This window comes from Camelus bactrianus, chromosome 21, assembly GCF_048773025.1.
Source record: "Camelus bactrianus isolate YW-2024 breed Bactrian camel chromosome 21, ASM4877302v1, whole genome shotgun sequence".
Lineage (NCBI taxonomy): Eukaryota > Metazoa > Chordata > Mammalia > Artiodactyla > Camelidae > Camelus > Camelus bactrianus.
Genome location: NC_133559.1, coordinates 20,243,988 through 20,264,908, shown reverse-complemented (window position 1 = coordinate 20,264,908; position 20,921 = coordinate 20,243,988). Strand labels below are relative to the sequence as shown.

General features: G+C 41.4%; 1 protein-coding gene across 5 annotated transcripts in view; it reads right to left on the bottom strand.

The window, feature by feature from the left end:
* Positions 1 to 15,711: 15,711 nt before the first annotated feature.
* The window catches only part of SUCO (SUN domain containing ossification factor), an 84,256-nt gene continuing 79,046 nt past the window's right edge, over positions 15,712 to 20,921 (bottom strand). For 4 of the 5 annotated variants that reach the window (XM_010956693.3, XM_045517845.2, XM_010956702.3 and 1 more), the window contains 2 exons: positions 19,973 to 20,028; positions 15,712 to 17,746 (listed from right to left, as the gene is read on the bottom strand). In XM_010956693.3, the coding sequence (XP_010954995.2) occupies positions 17,303 to 17,746; positions 19,973 to 20,028 (500 nt within the window). In that variant the 3' untranslated portion in view covers positions 15,712 to 17,302. The remainder of the gene's footprint in view (positions 17,747 to 19,972; positions 20,029 to 20,921) is intronic. The other variant, XR_006725449.2, reaches the window with a different exon arrangement.

The window sequence follows — 20,921 nt, the reverse complement described above, 5'->3', positions numbered from 1 at the left end:
TCAAGCTAAGTCTCAAGCAATAAGTAGGAAGCAGCCAAGCCGCGAGGGAGGGAGGGTCACTCCCACCGACAGAAGAGCAGGGCAGGAAAGCGAGGCGTGTTCCACCACCTCACGCTGGAGCTTGCCCGGCTTTGTGCTTCTCTATGGTACTTAGTGCCATCTGCCATTTTACACCTTTATGGGTGTACCGTCTGTCTCCCCCAGCTGAACGTAAGGCCCCTGAGGGCAGGGACTCCTCTGCTAATTCCCCAGCCCCTACAACGTGCTTAGCACATAGTAGGAATCACAGATACCCGCTGAATATGTGGGTGTCGGTAGGAGTGAGAAATGAAGTTGGACAGTCAGGCAAGGTGGCCCTGCCATCACGAGGGCCTGTGTGCTCTGCTAGTGAGCTGTGGACATGAACTTGGAGACCTAGCGCAGCGCTTAAGTGTTTATTTTATTTTAAATATTATTTATTTAAATAAATAAACTGGCATCCCATGGGCCAAACACAGGAGCACTTTGCTTGCCCTATATACTATGGTTAAATTAGGGTATTTTATTTTAAAAAAAAAACTAGATTTCTAGCTTCCTTTTAAAAATCAGGGATGCAATAGTACAGGGCCTGGAGTCTCGCAAGGCAGTGTCAGCTGGTGCTGGTAGCAGGTGGTCCTTTAATAAGCGCTGTGCTCTCCAGTGCACCCTGGTCTTCTCCAGTCTGAGCTATCTTGCAACAGAGCTTCCTTCCTCACATGTCACCTGCTGCTCCATCTAGACAAATGAGTTTGCAACCGCTAGCCTGGGTTCAGAATATCTGGTTTAAAAATCTCAGTATGATAGCAAGTCTCAAAAATAATCTCCTAGTGAGCCATGCCTCCCAGTACTTATGACCTCCCAGAGTACTCTGAGCTGGTCCTGTGTAACTAAGAGAATGCAACAGAAGTGACACTGTGTGATGTCTAATGACAGTTCATAAGAAGCTAGTCATCACACAAGGAGACGGACCACCCTGAGGCCTCCATGCTATGAGGAATCTCAAGCTAACAACGGGGAGAGGTCCCATAGACAGAGACGTGCCCAGGCAGCCACCGAGTAGTCTAGCCATCCCATCCGAGAGCCATCTGGACACCCAGCACAGCCCACGTCTAACTACATACAACCATATTCATCATATGAGAGACTTCAAGGAGAATCATCCAGCTGAAACTTTTCAATGCACAGAATCATGATAAATAACAGTAAATTGTTTTAAGCCACTGTGGTTTGGGTGGCCTATCACAGAGCAATAGATAGCTAAACCACTTACATTACCACTTATTCAGAATGTGGCCTTAAGCATATTATTAACATCTTTAAGCCACAACTTCCTCATCCTTAAAATAAGGAAAATAACAGTAATGACTTCAGAGTTTCTGAAATTCAAATTAAATCGTGAATGGAAAGTACTTAGCCTTGAAGCAAGCATATCATAAGTGCTCAATAAATGTTAACCATTATTTTACTTTTCATTATTAGTGTTGTTGAAGTCTGTCTAGTGGGTAGCATCTCTCAAAACCAGAATACTGAAAAGGGAGCAGAGACAGGAAAGGTGTAGATGGACAGAACAGGGTCAAGGAGGGTGCACATGGGGAAGACAATGCTCAGTGCAGTGTGTCTGTCTTGCTCTCCCAAACTCTGGAGTGCCAGGTAACTGGCAATTTTCCCCATTTTGGGGTCTACACTAAGGATTCTGGAACAATGCGTTAACTCAAAACTTATTCAAAAAGATTTATTGAAAAGACCCAGAATTGCCAAAGCAATATTGAAGAATGAAGCTGGAGGAAAAACCCTCCCAGACTTCAGACAATACTACAGAGCTAGAGCTACAGTCATCAAAACAGCATGGTATTGGCACAAAAACAGACATATAGATCAATGGAACAGAATAAAGAGCCCAGAAATAAACCCATACACTTATGGTCAATTAATCTTTGACAAAGGAGGCAAGAATATACAATGGAGAAAAGACAGTCTCTTCAGCAAGTGGTATTGGGAAAACTGGACAGCTGCATGTAAATCAATGAAGTTAGAACACTCTCTCACACCATACTCAAAAATAAACTCAAAATGGCTTAAAGACTTAAATATAAAACAAGACACTATAAATCTCCTAGGAAAAAAAAACAGGCATTTTCTGACATAAATCTTTGCAATATTCTCCTAGGGCAGTCTACCCAGGCCATAGAAATAAAAGCAAAAATAAACAAATGGAACCTAATTAAATTTATAAGCTTTTGCCCAGCAAAGGAAACCATAAGCAAAACAAGACAACAACCTGTGGATTGGGGGAAAATATTTGCAAATGATGCAACTGACAAAGGTTTAATTTCCAGAATATATAAACAACTCACATAACTTACTAACAACAACAACAACAAAACCCAATCCAAAAGTAAGCAGATCTAAAGAAGCAATTCTCCAGTGAAGACATACAAATGGCCAATAGGCACATGAAAAAAGGCTCAGTATCACTAATTATCAGAGAAATGCAAATTAAAACTATGATGAGATATCACCTCACACCAGTCAGAATGGCCATCATTAAAAGTCCATAGATGATAATTGCTGGAGAGGGTATGGAGAAAAAGGAACCCTCCTACACTGTTAGTGGGAATGTAGTTTGGTGTAGCCATTACGCAAAATGGTATGGAGATTCCTCAAAAAATGAAAAACAAACTTTATCATATGATCCAGCAATCCCCTCTGGGCATATATCCACAGGGAACTCCAATCCGAAAAGATACATGCACCCCAATGATCATAGCAGCACTATTTACAATAGCCAAGACATGGAACCAACCTAAAGGTCCACTGACAAATGACTGGATAAAGAAGCTGTGGTATGTTTATATAATGGAGTACTACTCAGCCATAAAAAAGAACAAAATAATGCCATTTGCAGCAACATGGATGGACCTGGAGATCATCATTCTAAGTGAAATAAGCCAGAAAGAGAAAGAAAAATATCATATGGTATCACTCATATGTGGAATCTAAAAAAAGAAAATAGAAGACACTAATGAACTCATCTACAAAACAGAAACAGACTCGCAGACACAGTAAGCAATCTCATGGTTACCGGTGGGAAAGCAGAGTGGAAAGAGATAAATTGGGAGCTCAAGATTTGCAGATATTAACTAGTATATGTAAAATAGCAAAACAAGAAGTTTTGTCTGTATAGCACAGGGAAGTGTGTTTAATATCTTGTAGTAACATATAATGAAAAACAATATGAAAACAAATATATGTATGTATATGTATGATTGAACCATTATGCTGTACACCACAAATTGAGACACTGTAAACTGACTACACTTCAATAAAAAAAGAAATATAATTAAACATAAAAAATTGTACCTCCCACTATAATATTCACACTGCAGATTATCCATAATAAATTACTCTCATGACAACCACTATAAAAAAAAATGTATTGAGCACTGACTCTGTATGTCAGGCACTCTTCTAGGTGCTGAGCAGACAGCAGTGAACAAAACAGATAAAGGCTCTTGCCCGCACGGCATTCTAGTGTTGGAGAAGATATCAAATAAATAAAACATGTAGTATGGCAGATGGTGACAAGTACAAGGGGAAAAAATAAGTAAGCTAGGGTGATAATGAGTGTGGGCGGGAGGAAACGGGGTTGTAATTGTAAGGAAGCGGGTCAAGAAGGCCTCTCTGAGCCTGGTGGGAAGTGGAAGAGGTGTCCAGGGTGGGGAGGGAGCATCACATAGAAAGACCCAAACATAAAGAACAGCTGCAGTCTCATACTGGTACTGCTATCAATCACACTAACGAATACATACATTCTGTGAGGCAAATGCTATTATAGGTTATCCTTAATTTACTCAGTTTCTTTGTTACCCTATTGTGCCAAATTTCTCTTTAAGCTACTTTAACTTCTTTTTAGAAGAAGGCAAGATGAGGTATTAGGTTAAGTTAGGTTAAAGCAATAAACAATCCCCAAAACTTGTTGGCCTAACACAACAGTATATTCCTCATTCACACAAAGTCCACAGCGGCTGGCCTCCCCCGGATCTTCATTCAGGGACCCTGGTCAGCTGAGGCATCACCATCCACATTGCTAATCACTGCAGCAGGGAGAAGGAAGGAAGGAACACTGGTATCAGCTCTTAAGTGCTTCTGCTGGGAGGGACACAAGTCATGATCTGTCATCAAACTTCATTGGCCAGAGCAGGTCATGTGTAGCTCTGTGTGTGTGTGTGTGTGTGTGTGTGTGTGAGAGAGAGAGAGAGAGAGAGAGAGAGAGATTGTCCTAAATGCCTAGAAGTAAAAGGAAATAGATATTGATGAATAGTTTGTCTACCATAGGTGGACAGCTGGAAATGATAGATGACAGTATATAATAAATAATTGATAGAAAAAAGGAAGAAAGGGAGGAAGGAAGAAAGGAGGGAGGGAGGAAGGGAGGAGAGAGGAAGGAAGGAAAGAAGGAAGAAATAGAAAAACAAAATAGGTAGGTGGTAGGTAGGTAGGTAGGTAGGTAGGTAGGTAGGTAGAGTAAATAAAAGAAAAGGAAACCGAGGTTTAGAAACAAGGTGGAAAAGGTGCAAACAGCAAGGGCAAGATCAGAGCTAAAGTCCGTCTGGGCCTCACACTGGCCTGGGCGGTGGTGCTCCTGCCGTCTCTGACGCTGAACAGAGTTCTTCGGTATCAACTCAAGATACTCTCTTGTATCAGGCCAGGCACTGAATGTGCCTCTCTGACTGAGTGTTCAGTTTATCTCCGAATTTTGTTTTCATGAAGCACAATGTGAGAACCTCCACCCTTTTTTTCCCAGCAAATTATAAAAATGTGTCATTACTCAACCACCACCACAGAGACCAGTCAGCTCCACAAACACCGCTGTCCCACGCAAACACGGTCAGAGGGTCACTATGATGAGAGCCTCTCTCAGGGTTATTTCCCAGCATAACCAATCAATTCTCTGATTCTCCAGACACCAACTGGGTGTCCAGCAATTCAATCCAATCCTGGCAGTGACTTCCCGGAGCGCTCACAGGCTAAGGGCTCACTCCCACAGGACTGCCCCCCACTTCAGGGGCCCGTGGAAAGTCCTGGGCCCCCCACACTTCCAACTGACGGGCTATATATAAATCAGCGGTTCAAGCTTCCATGGCTTGTCAGGTCTCAGCACCCTCCTAGCACCTTGGTGTGTTTACCAACCTGCCAGCTCTCCAAACTCCATTGTTTAGGGGTTTTTACAGAGGTTTCATTACGTAGGCGGGATTAAGTAATCACTGGCCACTGGCGACTCACTCAATCTCCAGCCTCTCACCCCTCCTTAGAGACGGGGTCGGCGGGGGGGGGGGGGGGGGGCTGTCTTTCTGGCAACCAGCTCCCATCCTGAAGCCACCTGGGGGACCCTAGCCACAGTCATCTCATCAGCATATAAAAGACAGTATTAGCACTCCAGAGACTCCCAGAGTTTAGGAGCTGTGTGCCAGGAACCCCCAGGGACAAGACCAAACACTTATTTTTTTATTGTATCATATTCACCATGCTCAGACTAATTTCATTCTAGAATAGTCAAATCCTACAGCTTTGAATGTGGAGACAATTTGTAACTCTCAAGAAATGGAAACTAGAAGGAGTGGGGACATCTGAGAAAAACAAGTGTCCTCTATCTTAAAAACTGTCCAATTGAACTGATTCTGGATATTACTGAAACTGTATCTCAATACCTGGAAAATGTCAGCAGTGATTTTATTAGTAGGTGGTGTGTGCATGGTTTCTAGAAAATACTTTGTGTGTTGAGTTGCAGAGATCTGTGTGTGTATATATTATATATAACATATAACATATGTGATATATGATATATAATAGAGATCCACAATCCCTCTTGCATAAAGGTCTGAAAACTGGGAGCTCTTCATAGCTCACTTGGCAGTGAGCCCTAACTGAATTCATTCCATGACCATGTTTGACCTGAACTGCCATGAGGCTATTGAGAGTCTTTTATAGAGTGTTTTCATAGCGTCTCTTTTCCCACTAGTGTGACTATTCCTGTAACTGTCAAAATGTGAATTTGGATCAAACATTAGTTTGATCATGGAAACCCCAGATCCAGACTGGGGGTGTTACATCCTAGATGTGTTAGCACGTTACCTTTCTAAAACAAAAACAGTTTTAAATTTTGAAATACTTTTGGCCTCACAGATTGGAATGAGAAACGGTGACCTAGATCATCAACTTTCCTGCTGATAAAAATCACCTGGGTCTTTCGCGCGTTGAACCCGTTTGAGAGCCATATTCTCCCCGCTGCGGGGATGTCTTACCTCCCCAGGCCGAGACGAGACAGGTTTTCTGCCTGCTCTGTGTCGTCAGTGAGCTATGCCACTCCTTGCTGGTGTCCTTATCTCTTGTTTGTTCATCGTCCTTTAGAAAAAAAAAAACCGAGGTCGAGGTGGTTGCAGTCTGATGTTGCGCTGGTGCAAGCTTTGCTTCATGGTTTCCTCTTCCTCTTGGCCTTTCTTTTCCTAGTCAGACTTGTCTGTGCTCCTCTTCCGTGTTGATGGACAAGACCTCCCGACTCGGTACAGGTCCAGCTTGCTTCCCAACCAGTGTAGAAATACGGGTCTCTGCAGACGTCATCTCCCCGTTTCTTCCTCATTAGAGTAATCCAGGATTTAGTGCCAGGATTTTGAAAACAGCCAGGTGAAAATTGTTCTGATATGGTTTCTCCTGTGTCCTTCAGAACTCTCTTTAGGGAGACGGGATGTCACATCAAAGGGAAAATTCGCCAGTTTTTGTTCCCACCATCAACTCCCTGGCCCTCCCCTCAAAAAAGGGGTGGGGAGGAAGGACTTAAAACACATTGTATCCGACTTGGAGCTTTAAACCTGCATGGGGTGACAGAGCTGTTTGAAAAACTGATACAAAAGTCAAAGACAAATAAGAATACACTCAAAATTTTGCATAGAATTTGAGGTTCCTCAGACGCCCTCTGCCAAGCTCAAACGATGAACTTCCATCCCAGACTAGTGCTTCTCAAAGGCCAGGGGCCCTGGGAGGCCCACCCTATCCTTGGGCAGAGAGGTTCAAATTCTCCGCCCACTACCAAGGCTCCCCTCCCACCACCTAGGCACACAGCTGGCACCGCTATCAGAGAAACCTTTTGAATGATGAGAAATGGATCCCACGTGTGTCCTCAGTCTTGCGTTCCTCAGGGAAAATAGTTCCTCCAGGCAGGACACCTCTTTGATGGGAAATATGTTTTGTAAGGGAGTCATTCAGGAAGAGGGAAATTTTCCTGAAATAAATTATCTGTCAGGATTGAGCTCATCCCTGACCCAGACTTCTGAACTCAGTCTTCCTGGTCATCCATATCTTTAGTTTCTTCCATGCCAATTTCTATTTAAAAATTGAGTTTTTCTCTTATTTACTTCAGAATTTTTTTTCCCGTGTCCTCTATGGAGGAAGGCAATGAAGGAAATGAGGAAGTGACTCACCTTTCCCCACTCCTTGCCTGAAAGGGATTAAAAATGGCTAGGGTGCCCACAGATTATAAATAAACAAATTAATGCAGTTGGTTAGCCCAGAACAGGACCAGTAAGGGTCCACAAGGATCCACAATCACAGCAAAGGTGACTTCATGTCAGCTTTATCCCATCATCTCAAACAGAAGCCTATGGTCACAATGGAACCCAGCAGGACCCTACGGGGCCTTCCAGGACAGACTCCTCCCCTGTATCCTCTGCTGGAGCTCCTCTCTCAAGTACCTACATGATAATATCTCATGCATATTTCCTGAGTTGTTTTACAGATACTGAAACCACCACCAAATGGAAAAAATTAACTACTTGATGATCATGAATACATGGCCCCCAGACCTTCTGGAGCCGAAGGATTGCTAATGTTAACCCCTGGGACAGCGCCCTGTTACCTACCACCAATCAGAGGGCTGTGCACGAGCTGACCGCGTACCTGGGACGCCCCTGCCGCGCCGTGCCTTTAAACATGCCTTGCTGAAACCCATCAGGTGGTTCACGCTTTTGGAGCCCTAGCTGTCCTGAACTCGTCTCTTGGCGCCCTGCAGTAAATGCTGCATTTTCCCTCACCACAGCTCGGGGTCAGCAGATTGTCTGTACTGCGCAGGGACAAGTGGACCTGAGTTTGGTTTGGTAACAAGAGGGAAAAGGCAGTATTTGGAGGGCCCTCACTGCTAATTAGTCTCCATGAACAGAAAAGCTCATGGTGGTGGTTCAGTCATGGCATCTTCATACGATGAAAGAAAACCAACAGGAGAGGTAAGACCCTGATGATCTTTGCCTGGGAAGAGAAATCGAAATCCACCTGGTTAGTGACCAGCTCATTGCACTTTATGCCTCTGGGCTTTTACTGGATGAAATGCCCTCCTGATGCCCAGTCCTAACTCCCACCCTTCCCCTACAACGTCCATCACCACTGCTTCCGTTGCCTGGCAAACTCCTACTCATTCTTCAAGACACGGCCTGAAAGACGATGCAATTTCCCTCTGAAATCTGCTGCCCAGGCAGCAGCGCACTGTCCCTGTTCCTACAGCGTTTCACCACAGCACTACAAGAGCACTTAGCGTGATGTTATATTTATATTAGTGGTCGTTTGTTTGCATCCATTGTCCACCCTGTTGAGTAGACTATGAGATACTAAGATTAGGGACTGTGTTAAAACAGCCTTGCTGGAGGCCTCTGCGTTTGTTCCTGGGGAAGCTTCATCATTGCAGGGTAACCCCAGTGAAGATGTTTCAGATGGAGATCTTAGACATATGTCAGTTAAGACTTTAGCTGAACCAGGCATATTTTTTGGCACTATTCTGACTTCAGTCTCAGAAACCCCACAGTTCTAGTGACGGAGAGGAGACACAGACATCTAAGAAAGTTGTTGTCATTATAGTATTGATCAACTGTTAGAATAGAAGGTTACGTGGAGAAATGGTTAGAACATCTTTTTCTAAATGTGTACTTAGGCAGCCTTTGTCTGGAAGTTACGAGGTTTGTTTCCTACGTACATGCACAAAGGAAGAGTGTGAGTGCGTGTGTGTGTGATGCCCACGTGGACTTGTCCGAGCTGTGCCCACGGGAGGTGGGAGCAGGTCCAGCAAAGGCCAGGAGGTCGGGTAGCCCTGACTTTCTTTTTCTTCGGCCACGCCATGAGAGAAAACAAGACGACTTGACATAGCCCAGCGGCACCTGGACTGGGTCTGCTGGGCCCTTCCAAAGGGCTCTGCATTAGGAGAATGTATTCTTGGATTATGAAGATCTTAAAGCACTGGGAGCTGTGCTGCTCGGAAAAGTTTTGAAATGGGTCAGGCAATAAAGGATCCTCTGTTGGGTCCTTTTTGATCTAATGGTAATAAATCAGTTAAGCTACTGGATTCCACAGCAAGAGCCCTAGACCTGTAAAACCTGTGATGAAAGCCTGCAGGTTACAGGTTTGGGGGAAATTAGTTTACCTAGTTACCACGTGAAGTTTGTGTACCTGCAATTCCCCGTCTAGGAAGTATGCAATGTATTAGCAATTAACGTTCTTTGGAGACCTTGAGGGCAAATCATCTCCTTAAATTTCATTTAATAGATCGTTAGTTATGTGGCTCCTCTTGCGTGAATATTGCAGAATGGAAATACCAACCCATGGCCACTTCTCAAAGACAAATGAACTGATGATTTCTTTGCTGTTTAAATAATGGTCTGTGAGTCAGTTGCCAGTCATCACAGGATTGACTAAAGCACCAGGCTCAGACTCTCACTCCTGATAACACAGAAGAGGCTTATCTATTGTAGCAATCAAATAGCTGGCAGAGATGGCTCTAAACTGATCTGTGCTCTACTGAAAAATAAATGAGTATACACTCTACACTGCCCAGTGTTACTTGTTACAGCTATAATTAGGCAAACAGCAATGGCCAGAGCTAACCTGGGAGAGGCACTCTGGCCCTGTGATAGGTACTTAAGTTATTTCTGAAGGACTTTGATAAACGTGGTCGCTCTGGGATTCGTAGAAACATGCAGATCAGAGGTAACAAAGCCCGAGTGGGGCCCAAGCAGTGCACGTGAAAGGGGTTCTGGGGCTGCAGGGGGAGGTCAGAGGCTTGGTGGGGAAGGAGAGCCACAGTTTCCTCTCTCGGCTGTGCTAGCCTCGTTCTTTGTAAGCACAGCCTCTTTGATGTGATCTGCATTAGCATCTCATGCTCCCTCAAGTCAATATTCTTTTTCATGTGGGGATTTTGAGTCATTTTTGTACTGCCTCTTTAAAGTTCCATAAACCTCAATAAATAAGAATTTTGATTGCCTGCCCCTGGGGAGAGCAGACATTACTTTACAAGTTATATAAATACTGTTTGTTTCTCCTCACTGCTGCCTGGTTCTTAGAATTGGACTGTGTCTACTTCCTGACCCCTTAAGGTTAAGGTCTGGGGCGGTCCCTCTGTTAATGTCCACAACACCCTTACACAACCCCATTGAAGAAAACACTTCTTTGAAAGAAGGACTTATATATTCTTTTTTTCTTTTTTTTTAATTGAAGTATAGTTGATTTACAATGTTACAATTTTGTGTTAGTTGCAGTTGTACAGCAAAGTGATTCAGTTTTTATATATATATATATATATATAAAAAGAATATATATATATTCTTTTTCAGATTCTTTTCCGTTATAGGTAATTACAAGATCTGGAACATAGTTGCCTACGCTATGTAGCAGTAACATAATGATCGACTGAGTTAAATGCTGCTGATGGTCAAGTAAGATGAGAACTGAGAATTACTCAGTTGGTTTTAGCAACCGTGATGCTCCCGACAAGGGCAGTTTCAATAGAGCAGTGAGGTCTAATTGGAGCTCAGTTCAAAAAGAACAGGGAGAAATTGATGATGGTGAGGGTACTTGCAGCTCTTTCGAGGAGTTTTGCTGTAATATGGAACAGAGAAATAGGCAGTAGCTGGAGGGAGAATTCAGGCCAAGAGAGTCTGTAACAGAAGTAACAGTCTATTAGCTTGCTGTTAAGAGTAAGTTATTTGAAACGGGGAAAATGGCATGAGAGAGAAAAAAATGAAGCAATGTCTTCAGAAAGACTGGATTTCATGCCTAATTTAAGCTGTCAGTAGAGCGTTGGCTTTAAGGAACACAGTTCATTCAAAGCAGCAGGTGGAAGGGCGGATCATGTGCACACTGACCGAGACCGGCAGTGGGGAGGCTACAACACAGGCTTTGACTACCTCTCTATATTCTCAGTGAAATAGGAAGGTCATCAGCTAAGAGTAAGGACATGAGATGGCATTTTTAAGAGAAAGTTTGAAATAGACCAGGAGAATCAACAGAAGGACTAGGAAAATGTATTCTGAATGCCAGCGGTGTTGTGGGAGCCACTTGAAATCAGTGACGGTGACTGGGCGTGAGAACAGCCACGGGGATTCTCCCCGGCCTGCGGCAGCTGGTGGATGCCCGCGTGCAGTAGGCAGGACGTTGGATTTACCCAGCTGTGTGCTTTTGCTGAACTGGTGCATCAGAGCAAGAGAGGAGCAAGCAATTTGAAGGTGTCTGCGAAGGATTACTCCTGATGCATTTTTTGCATCACTGATGAAATAAATTCTAAGGCAAGTCAAGGAAAATTTAAATACAAAAACATTTTCTCTGCCCTTTGGCATGCTCTCTGCCTTCCACTGTGCACTATGTATGTGCATCATGCCTCAACCAAATCACCCCCATCGGGAGAAATACCTGCTTAGCCAAAAAGAGTAATTCTTCTAGCATCGGGACAACTCCTTAAAAGATTACATTCCTTCCTGATCTTGTACGGGGCCACGATGACCTACCACTTTGTACTTACAGATCCAGTGCAGACTGTCAATAATGCATCATGTAATGCACAGCCCTCTGTCTCAAAACCTAATATAACTATGGTTTGATCTCTAATGGGAGGAAGAGTTCTTGGAGGTTTGAGAGGCTGTTCCCAGGTTATAATCTTTAATTTTGCTTGAGTAAATTTTGTTTTTTTCTATTGACTACTTAAGTTTTTCGTTGACAAGGATTGACCATAGAATTCACGCTGGATAAGAAGAGGAGTAAAGACTTCAAGGGAATAAGGGATAGAGCAAAAAGTTTAAGACCAATGGACTGCAGAATTTGGTGAGGTCAAAGAATTGCTAGAATTAGGGTGTGAGGGGTCATGAGCTAGAAAAATTGAAGGGGATATTCAGAGTTGGATGGTTGAAATTGGTTTTAAGAGTTATAGATACTGGTAATGACAAGTGCTAGGATTTAATCATGGAAGTAAATGGCTGATACAGGCTGAAGAAAAAGATCTTTGGGGAAAGATGGTGAGGAACTGAGAAACTAGAAAAAATAATGTCAGGTAGACATTGACATCATCAAGAATTATGACAAGCAGTATTAGAATGACAGCGACCCCAAGAATAAAGATGAGAGGGTGAGAAAAAAGGAGTTCATTTGCAGCAAGGAGAAACAGTGATAGAATGTGAGGCATTTTAGGGCACTGAAGATGAAGGAGGCCATCTAGCCTGTCTCCAGGTCTTAGGGGTGGGAGGCATTTAGAAGAAGAAAAGCAACCTGAACAGGATTCCAGGCCAGTAGTTTCAACTAGAACAAGGAGGTGAAGAGAACTTTAAGAGAAGTTAGGGTTAGGAAATTTTGCTAATGATTGATTTTGAATTCCAGAAGGCACAGGGGATGTGTTTCAGCAGTTGGTGAAGGAATATGGGTCCACAAGAAGGATGTGAAGAGCCATATGGGGCTTCTTGTGGTGAGACAATGAATGGGAATCAAAGGCTTCTGAAATTTGCCTTAACACGTTGATGGCCCCGTGTGGATCGGGTATGTTTCCTGCAGGGCCCAAATTTACACCTCACTGCAGTGTGACACACTAACAGTATATGTGCTTATAATCAATCTGTTTTTCCAATGTATTTGGAATTGTTTTAAAAAAAAAACAATGTCTTATTCTCAAGACAAGAGCTAGAGAAAAATGCAAAAAAGACAGGAACATACTGTCCTAGCTGTCCCAAAACTCTGCAGCTTTGTATAAATTGTTTCAGCGAATGTAAGAAAGTAACACGATTTTATATAATCTTGTTCAAAAGAAAACATTTTTATCTATCTGCATATATACTCATATATTGTTACTATTAAATACTTGCATTACAAATGAAAACTGTTGCAAATTACTTGTAAAAACCTGCATAATTTGATGAAGGAAAGCATCACCCATATATCTGGGTGACAGGGCCCCTGAGGACACACAACTGTCACCCAGATTTGGGTGACGTGGCAATCGATGCGTTAATGGTTTTGAGTCCTAAAGTAGTGGCAAGGCCTTATCTCAAGGGATAGCAAGATCTTTCCAGGAGCCCTGCAGTTCTGGTGTGACTTAGTGACCCTTGTGATGGCAGCATGAGGGGGCATCTTAGAGCACATCGGGCTCAAAGCTCCCTGCTAAACTTGCTAGTGGATGGTGGTTGTAGTCTGAGGCTAGAGATGGGAGTCTGACACCTGCTGGTTGACATTCAGAGACTAGGGATGGGATCTAACTCTTGGGAGCATCCAAGCGTTAGCAGCTACCTTTGTGTGCGCTATATGCTAGGCACATGGTAGCTGTACATGTGTAAGCATGACTTGATCCTCACAACAATCGTGTGGAGGTGCTGTGCTGCCCGTTTACAGGTGAGAAATCTGATGCTTAATGAGACTGATTGTGATTTGTCTAATGCTACACTCAGTAAGAGATGGAGAACAAACATGAAACTAGGCAGTGTGACTTGAAAATACCCGCTCTTAAGTTGTATATGGTGCACCACCTATGTGGGGAACTCTTTTCAACCAGTTGGTATAAAACTTAAACTTAAAAAATCACAAATGTTTATTTTTGTTCAAATAAACTTATTTTACAAGGTTTATAACAGAAGGTATTTGGGTTTCAGTATCTGATTTGTCAAAAAAAAATAGAACACAAAGTGGGTAGATTCGGGTACCTAACCTTACGAACACTAACAATCAACCTTGTTGTAAACAAATATTTTAAAGATTAATTTGAAAGTAACAGACTGAGTGGAGTATAATGCAGAGGTTATAAATACATGCTCCATGGGATACTTTTAAATGTCTTCATTTTTTTAATGCCTTAATCACAACTTTGTGGGTCGGGATAAAATCTATAGTGACAGTATCAATAAATTACTAGAAAAGCTCTTAGTACCCGCTTTGGTAGCCCAGACACTAAAACTGGAATGAATCAGAGGAAGTAAATATGGCCCTTACATAAGGAAGACATGCAAAGTCATAGAACAATCAGGATATTTTAAAAGACATTAAATAGATAATAAAACCAAAGGAAACTCGATGGCCTCTTGGGGGGAAAAAGAAAAGAAAGTGTGCATGAGGACAACTGGAGAAAGATGGCCAGAGTGTGTATTAGCTATTAGGGAATTAACTTTCTCAGGTGAGATACTAGTATTATGGTCATGTAGGTGAACATCCTTATTTTTAGAAAACACAAATGCTTAAGTATTTAGGGGTTAAGAGCATGATGTCTTAACTTTCAAATGGTTTACCCAAGAAACATTTAATATGTGTGTATGTAGATACAAAAAAGAAAACTACAGAGATTAACCACTGAGTCTGGGTAAAGGTATATGAGTGTTTCCTATGGATTTGAAAATTTTCAAATTAAAAAGTTGGGGAAAAGCATGAGGTTTTTAAGTAGCTTTGTTCTATGAAAGGTAGAGTTTAAAAAAGCGTATTTCTGAGTAGACATGCTGCTTATCATACTGTGATCTTAAACTTGTTCAACTAGGTTAACAAATGTAAGTTTATGTCTATTTGGTATTCATGCCAACACGTTTATATGTTCAAATCGGGGACACATCAAAAACTGGTAAATCAGTAAGTGGCAAAGTGAGCACAGTTACTAGAGATAAGAGTTGAAAATGGCTGCTGCTGGGGAGCAAGAAATCCTTGATGGGGAAAGGTGATGGCAGGGGGTGTAGTGGCAGCGAACAGAGGACCGCTGTCTTCTGCATAAACAAGCCTTACTTTATAAAATTATTTCATTCCTCAAATTATATATACATCTATAATTTTTATATGATAAAAATATTTTCGATATTTTAAAAACTCCAATTTAAAGAACTGCTTTACTTTGTATCCTTGCTCTTATGGATTCCTGTTTCTTTTTCATATTGTTTTAATGCTTGACTTAATATTAGAAGAAATAAAATGAGGCTATTAAGGAACACTGAAAGCCTATCAGGTATAGACACAGCTTTGCTTCTCAACAGGTACAAAGCTACTAATGGCAAGAATTTCACCTTTTTCCCTCATGTAAGTATAATCTCAGAGGAAAAATAAACCCCAAATTGTAAAATGTTATGCCATATTTTAGATACAGAAAAAATTAAAAATTAGTAATCTTAAAGATGGCATCTAATAAAAGAAAAGCATATTTATGTGTAGTCTCCTAAAGACTCAACACTCTCATTTCAGTGTTTGAAGTGGTGAAATTATGACTGTACAGGGAACAAAATGCTTATGTGAAAGTTCAGTTTGTAGCTGGTTGAAATAGGATCAATTATTTAACGGGATGCTGCTGTATTTAATTTTAAAGTGGCAAAAACTGAATCTATGCTCAAGATAACAAGTCTGTAACTTCTCTTTCAAAGAATAGACCAGAATAGCCAGTAATTAATAAAGACGAGTGTTCGGATTTATTTGGAAATTCACAGTTTCTAATGGCACTACAGCTCCGTAGTTACATATTGAAAGTCTTCTTTCCACGACACCGGATGCCGCGCACACACGGAGTACTTCCCGCTCTGCCTCTGCTCTCACCTGGACCTCTTTTCAATGAGTTTCTATACAATCAGGCCCTCTTACTCTGAATGGCTAATTGTACAGACTGGAAAAAAAATTAAATCACCTAACACATACTGTTAACCTAAAGCAGCAACTTAAACAAACAAAAGAGGCTTTAAATAAGTCACATTACAAACAATACCCCCAGAAAGGTATTAGACAAATTTAAAAAGTTATTACTAAAAGTGCTCAATAAGTTATAACTTAAATCTTACAACACAGAACAGTCAAATCTCTCCCTTTCAAAAAGAAACTTTCCACTTTCACTCATTACCGTACAGACACATACTTAGAAATCACTGGATTCAAATAGAGTCGCTGCCAATTTGTAAAGGGGAAAAAAAAGGACAAAATGAGGACAAAGACACTGACATCACACATGTGTATCTCTGCACATTTGTAGCCAAAACAAAGCAAACATCAAGGAATAAGAACCCCTTCAGGCTCGCCCACTTAGACAAGGCTTGACAAACTCACGAGCTGGTGGTGTGCACAGGCAGTGCTTGTATCGTATGAGACCTGCACTCATTTGCCCAACCTTCAGATTCTCCATTTGTAGTAAGAGAAAACAAGGGTCAAAAGTTGGGAGGATAGTGCTTACTGTGAATGCTTAAAATGTAATGTAGCTGAAGACAACCTTTACAAGTGGCTAAGTGTGTTTAAAAGGTGAATTTATAAAAAAAAAAAAATGATTTGCAAATACCAGTCATTTCCAAGAAAAGATCTTGTAGTTTTTTTCTTTGAGTTAGGAACTAAAGAGAGCTAGTGTGACTAAATTAAAGGAAAATAACATTCGCAGTATCACCATTTACCTAAACGAATAGTCTTAAAAATTCCAGCAAGTGTTGGTCTCAAGTGAGTTTGCTGAACAGAGGCCTAGTTGGCAAGTCTCTAGGATCTTCACACCGTCTGACCCACATTGCTGAACTCCAGGCGCAGATCACCGTAAAGCCTTGTAGTGTTTGCAGCTTCAAATAACTAACAAAGTTACAAAAGAAATCAAATGACAGAAAAAGTTCTCCCTCCTCTTCCAGTGGCATCATAAATAGACAAAAGGCACATAAATATGGGAAGGTGCAAGAAATAGGAACAAAGCTAAAGGAAGAGGTTTAGTCTTTCATTCCTATCCCACCCAAGGAACTGGGCTTCCAAGTTACTTTTGTCCCAGTAATTAATCTGTGAAAAAACATCTTTATAAAATGTCTACCATTGTCCTTGTAGGAAGTGATCAGCCTTGTGAAACTGCAGCTTATTGACCAAGATTCACATAATCCCACCTACTTTTTAAAAAAGCAGAAACCATAATTTCTGAATACTTTTCCCATTAATATTTTCTCCCTCCCCCAAACCCTTCAAATACCACAGACTGTTCTTCAAAGAAAAACAACAAAATTCTTGAGAAGGAAAAGTCCGATTAACCTCAGATCTGTCCTGAGACTGCCGTGACACCGAACGTCCCCACTGTCAGCTCCTTGTTTCCTTTGATTATGTCGTGCAGGCTCGGCAATGATCCTGACTTAGTCTGTATCAGGGTTTTTAGCAGTTTTCCTTGGTCTTGGACTTTAGATCGCCTTCGTTTCAAAGCCCTCTTTTCAGTTTTTGTCTTCTGGGACTGTCCGTTGCACAGACTTGTGCAAGCTGAAATGCCACAAAAATACGACTCCTCTGACTGGGATGAAGTTTCTGAGCTTCCTTCAGATGGAGGACCCTTGTACGAAGAGTGATAAACTTCTCCCATATTAGAAAAATCTCTCTGGTTCGTAAAAGGCTTTCTTCCTTTTATGTCTCCGTTGGCGATAGGGTGCAATGGATCTGCTGGCTTTATGGTCTCAACTTTTTCAGCTTTGTACTTGCAGCGTTTCTTCTATAACACAAGTGGAAGAAAGGGTAGGAATTAGACCTCTGATAGTTACCTAATCAAACATCTAGAGAGCTGAGCTCATGGAGGAGCACGCCACCTCCTGGTGGAAAGTAAGTACTAGGACAGCATAACATACTGCGATGTTCTGTACAGATGCCATCATTACCTTTCCATTTTGTAAATATTACTCAATTAAAACTCTTTACTTACCTGCCACTTCTGAATATGGATTTAGGAAGTGCTAAATAACTAACACCTAAAAGCCTATTATGAGCCAAATACTATTCTAGTTGCTTTCTTTTTTTTTTTTTTTCCTATGCATGGTAAGAAGCAAACATTTGGGCTCACTGAAATCATTCCTTTGACAAGCACCTAGTTATCCAGGGCCAGAGTCCCATCCTTTCTCATTCTGAGTCCCCTCAGGGTGCACCACTGTGAGTGGCTGCAGAGGCTGGGCTGCAGGCTCATCTTCCCTGTGGGGGGTGGTGGCAGCTGGCTGATGACTTGATGGCTTCCGCATTCTTTGTTTACTGATACGATTTGCAGGATTTTTCATTCACATTGCTCCCCCTTGGTCCTAAATTCAATCAATATTTTGAGAGACAGTTCATGACCAATTTTGTCCCACGGTACTAGGAAGGCTCATTCCTAGATCAGGTGAAGATTCTGTTGACACGCCACTCAAAGTGTCAATTTTTGGATCAGGCCCTGTTGATAACTAAAAACTCTGGGTCACCTGTCGTACTATTATGATCCAGGAAATGTCTTCCCCTCATTGCTCATTCCCATACCTAGAATCACACTATTACAATTATTCTATGCAGGGTTATAGTGTGATCTATTTTTTTCAGGATGTTTAGCCATCTTGTCAGAGGCCTAGTTACACACTGGGAAATGTAAGCGACAACAGTCTTATAAAATAGAGTAAGTAATACAGTTAGTAACATTAACAAAGTCATACAAAGCATAACAATTTAGAAACAAAGAACAAATAAAACAATAATTAGTATTGATGCGGGAAACACCCACGTGGAGTGTGAGGAGGACCGTGTCCCAGGCCTCGGCTGAGCCCCTAGGATGTGCCCCGCCAAATGTGGGTCCTTGGCTTCACGCAGGGAAGAATTCAAGAGCGAGCCACAGCTGAGTAAAGGCAGATTTATTTAGAGACATACACACTGTATAGAGTGTAGGCTGTTTCAAAAGGCAAGAGAAAGGCTGCGGGGTGTGGGGGTTGGGTGCTCAGATTAGAGTAAAAGTAGGTACACACTCCATAGACAGAGTGCAGGCCGTCTCCAAAGAGGAGGGAGAGTGGCAGAGACAGGCCTATTCTAGTCGCTTTGAGGTGTATCTTACTAACCCTGCAAGGTATTTCATCCCTGTTACCAAATGAGAAAACCAGTGTTCACAGGTTCGTTCCCTGCCCCCATTACAATGTAGTAAGTGGCCAAGATGGAACTGAACCCCAGGCTCTTTGGCTCTAATGGCCAAGTTCTTTTGCCCAGAGACAATCAAAATGAATACAACTTACTTCGAGAGGCAGAATGGAAAAAGCACACACTGTGTAACCAAAAAAGCCTAAGTATATCCTGACTTTTGTCACCTATTTAATGGGTCATTTAGAGAAGACACAAGGGGAGGGTACAGCTCAGTGGCAGAGTGCCTGCTTAGCACGCACGAGGTCCTGGGTTCAATCCCCAGTACTTCCATTAAAAATAAATAAATAAACCTAACTACCACTCCCCATAAAGAAGTTAAAAAATTTAAAAAATAGAGAAGATACAAACTCTGAGTTTCAGTTTTCTCATTTAAAAAATGGGGATAGTATCTTCTTTAGTTGTATGAGGATTACAGGAACAGTGCACATCTGTACCTGACATGCACTGACAATAAATAACACCTGTCAGCCAGGGGTCAGCAAGCTTTTTCTGTAAAAAGACAGACAGTAAATATTTTAGGCTTTTCAGGTCACATACTCTCTCTTGCATATTCTTTTTCATCTTACAACACTTTAAAAATGGCTCCAGGCCCATACAAAACAGGCCACAGTATATATATACATGGCCTGTGGGTCATAGTTTGCTGACCCCTATCAATACTTATTTGTATCATGACTGAAAATAAATAGTAAGAGTTTAAGGACCACTTACAGGCTACAGTAAAATTTCCACCTGTTTCTTCATCTACTACCACAGAACACACCAATACACTTAAAAGGAAACAAAACATTACCTTTTTTTCTGGTGAGAACTTGAGGGGTTCTACGATATACAGCTCATTTGGGTCTACTACAAGTAAGAAAAAATAAGACACATGTAAGATGTAAAGTAGATTAAATACTATAAATAACACATTATCCCTTTATGATTATTTTCCTAACAGAGCCAATGAACTTATATTCATACCAGGTTAATCATATATTTATGCAGCTGAAATTAGTAAGCCAAAAGCAACAAGGTAGGAGAGGGTGTCATTCTTATCTGGGGCTTGACTGGTCATTTTCAAACAACCTGCGTAAGTTTTTAAACAGCTGGCTATCAGTCAACACAGAAAGGATGCTTCTCTGGGCTAGGTCACTCTCTTACCTGATGAGGAAAATAACATTACCAGGTAAGCTAATACCAAATCTACAGATCATCTGCATATTTTTCTACCGATGCTGCAAATATGGGTTAACTATGTGCAGAAAGCAGTTTGACTGTGTATTGAAACCAGTTAAAGGAACATACTGAAAAAACAGATTAAAGGAGTTTTATCTATTTATTACTATGATTTATTGTGATCAAAACTATGAACTCAACATCTTAAAACAGTTGGAATATGTAATAGAAATGATCAAGCAATAATGAACAAAACACTTCTGGCATGGTAAGTAAATTAGAAACAGAGTTTTAGGTTCCTAAGACTTCATTACTTTAAGCACATTCAAGACTGCTCTGTACCACCCCTACACTGACAAGATAAACGTACATATAAAAGAGGGGCTATGAGACTTTAGTCCTACTCAACCCACTAAAAGTAAATGACTTATGGTCTGATACAGGTAGAAGTTTAAGTAGCAAATTCACTATAAAACCTCATATATCAGAAATTTACTAATAACACGATTCAACCAATTATTTTTAACATTATGTCCTAGAAATTTGAGAAAGTCACCAAATATATAAAAATATCCAAATAT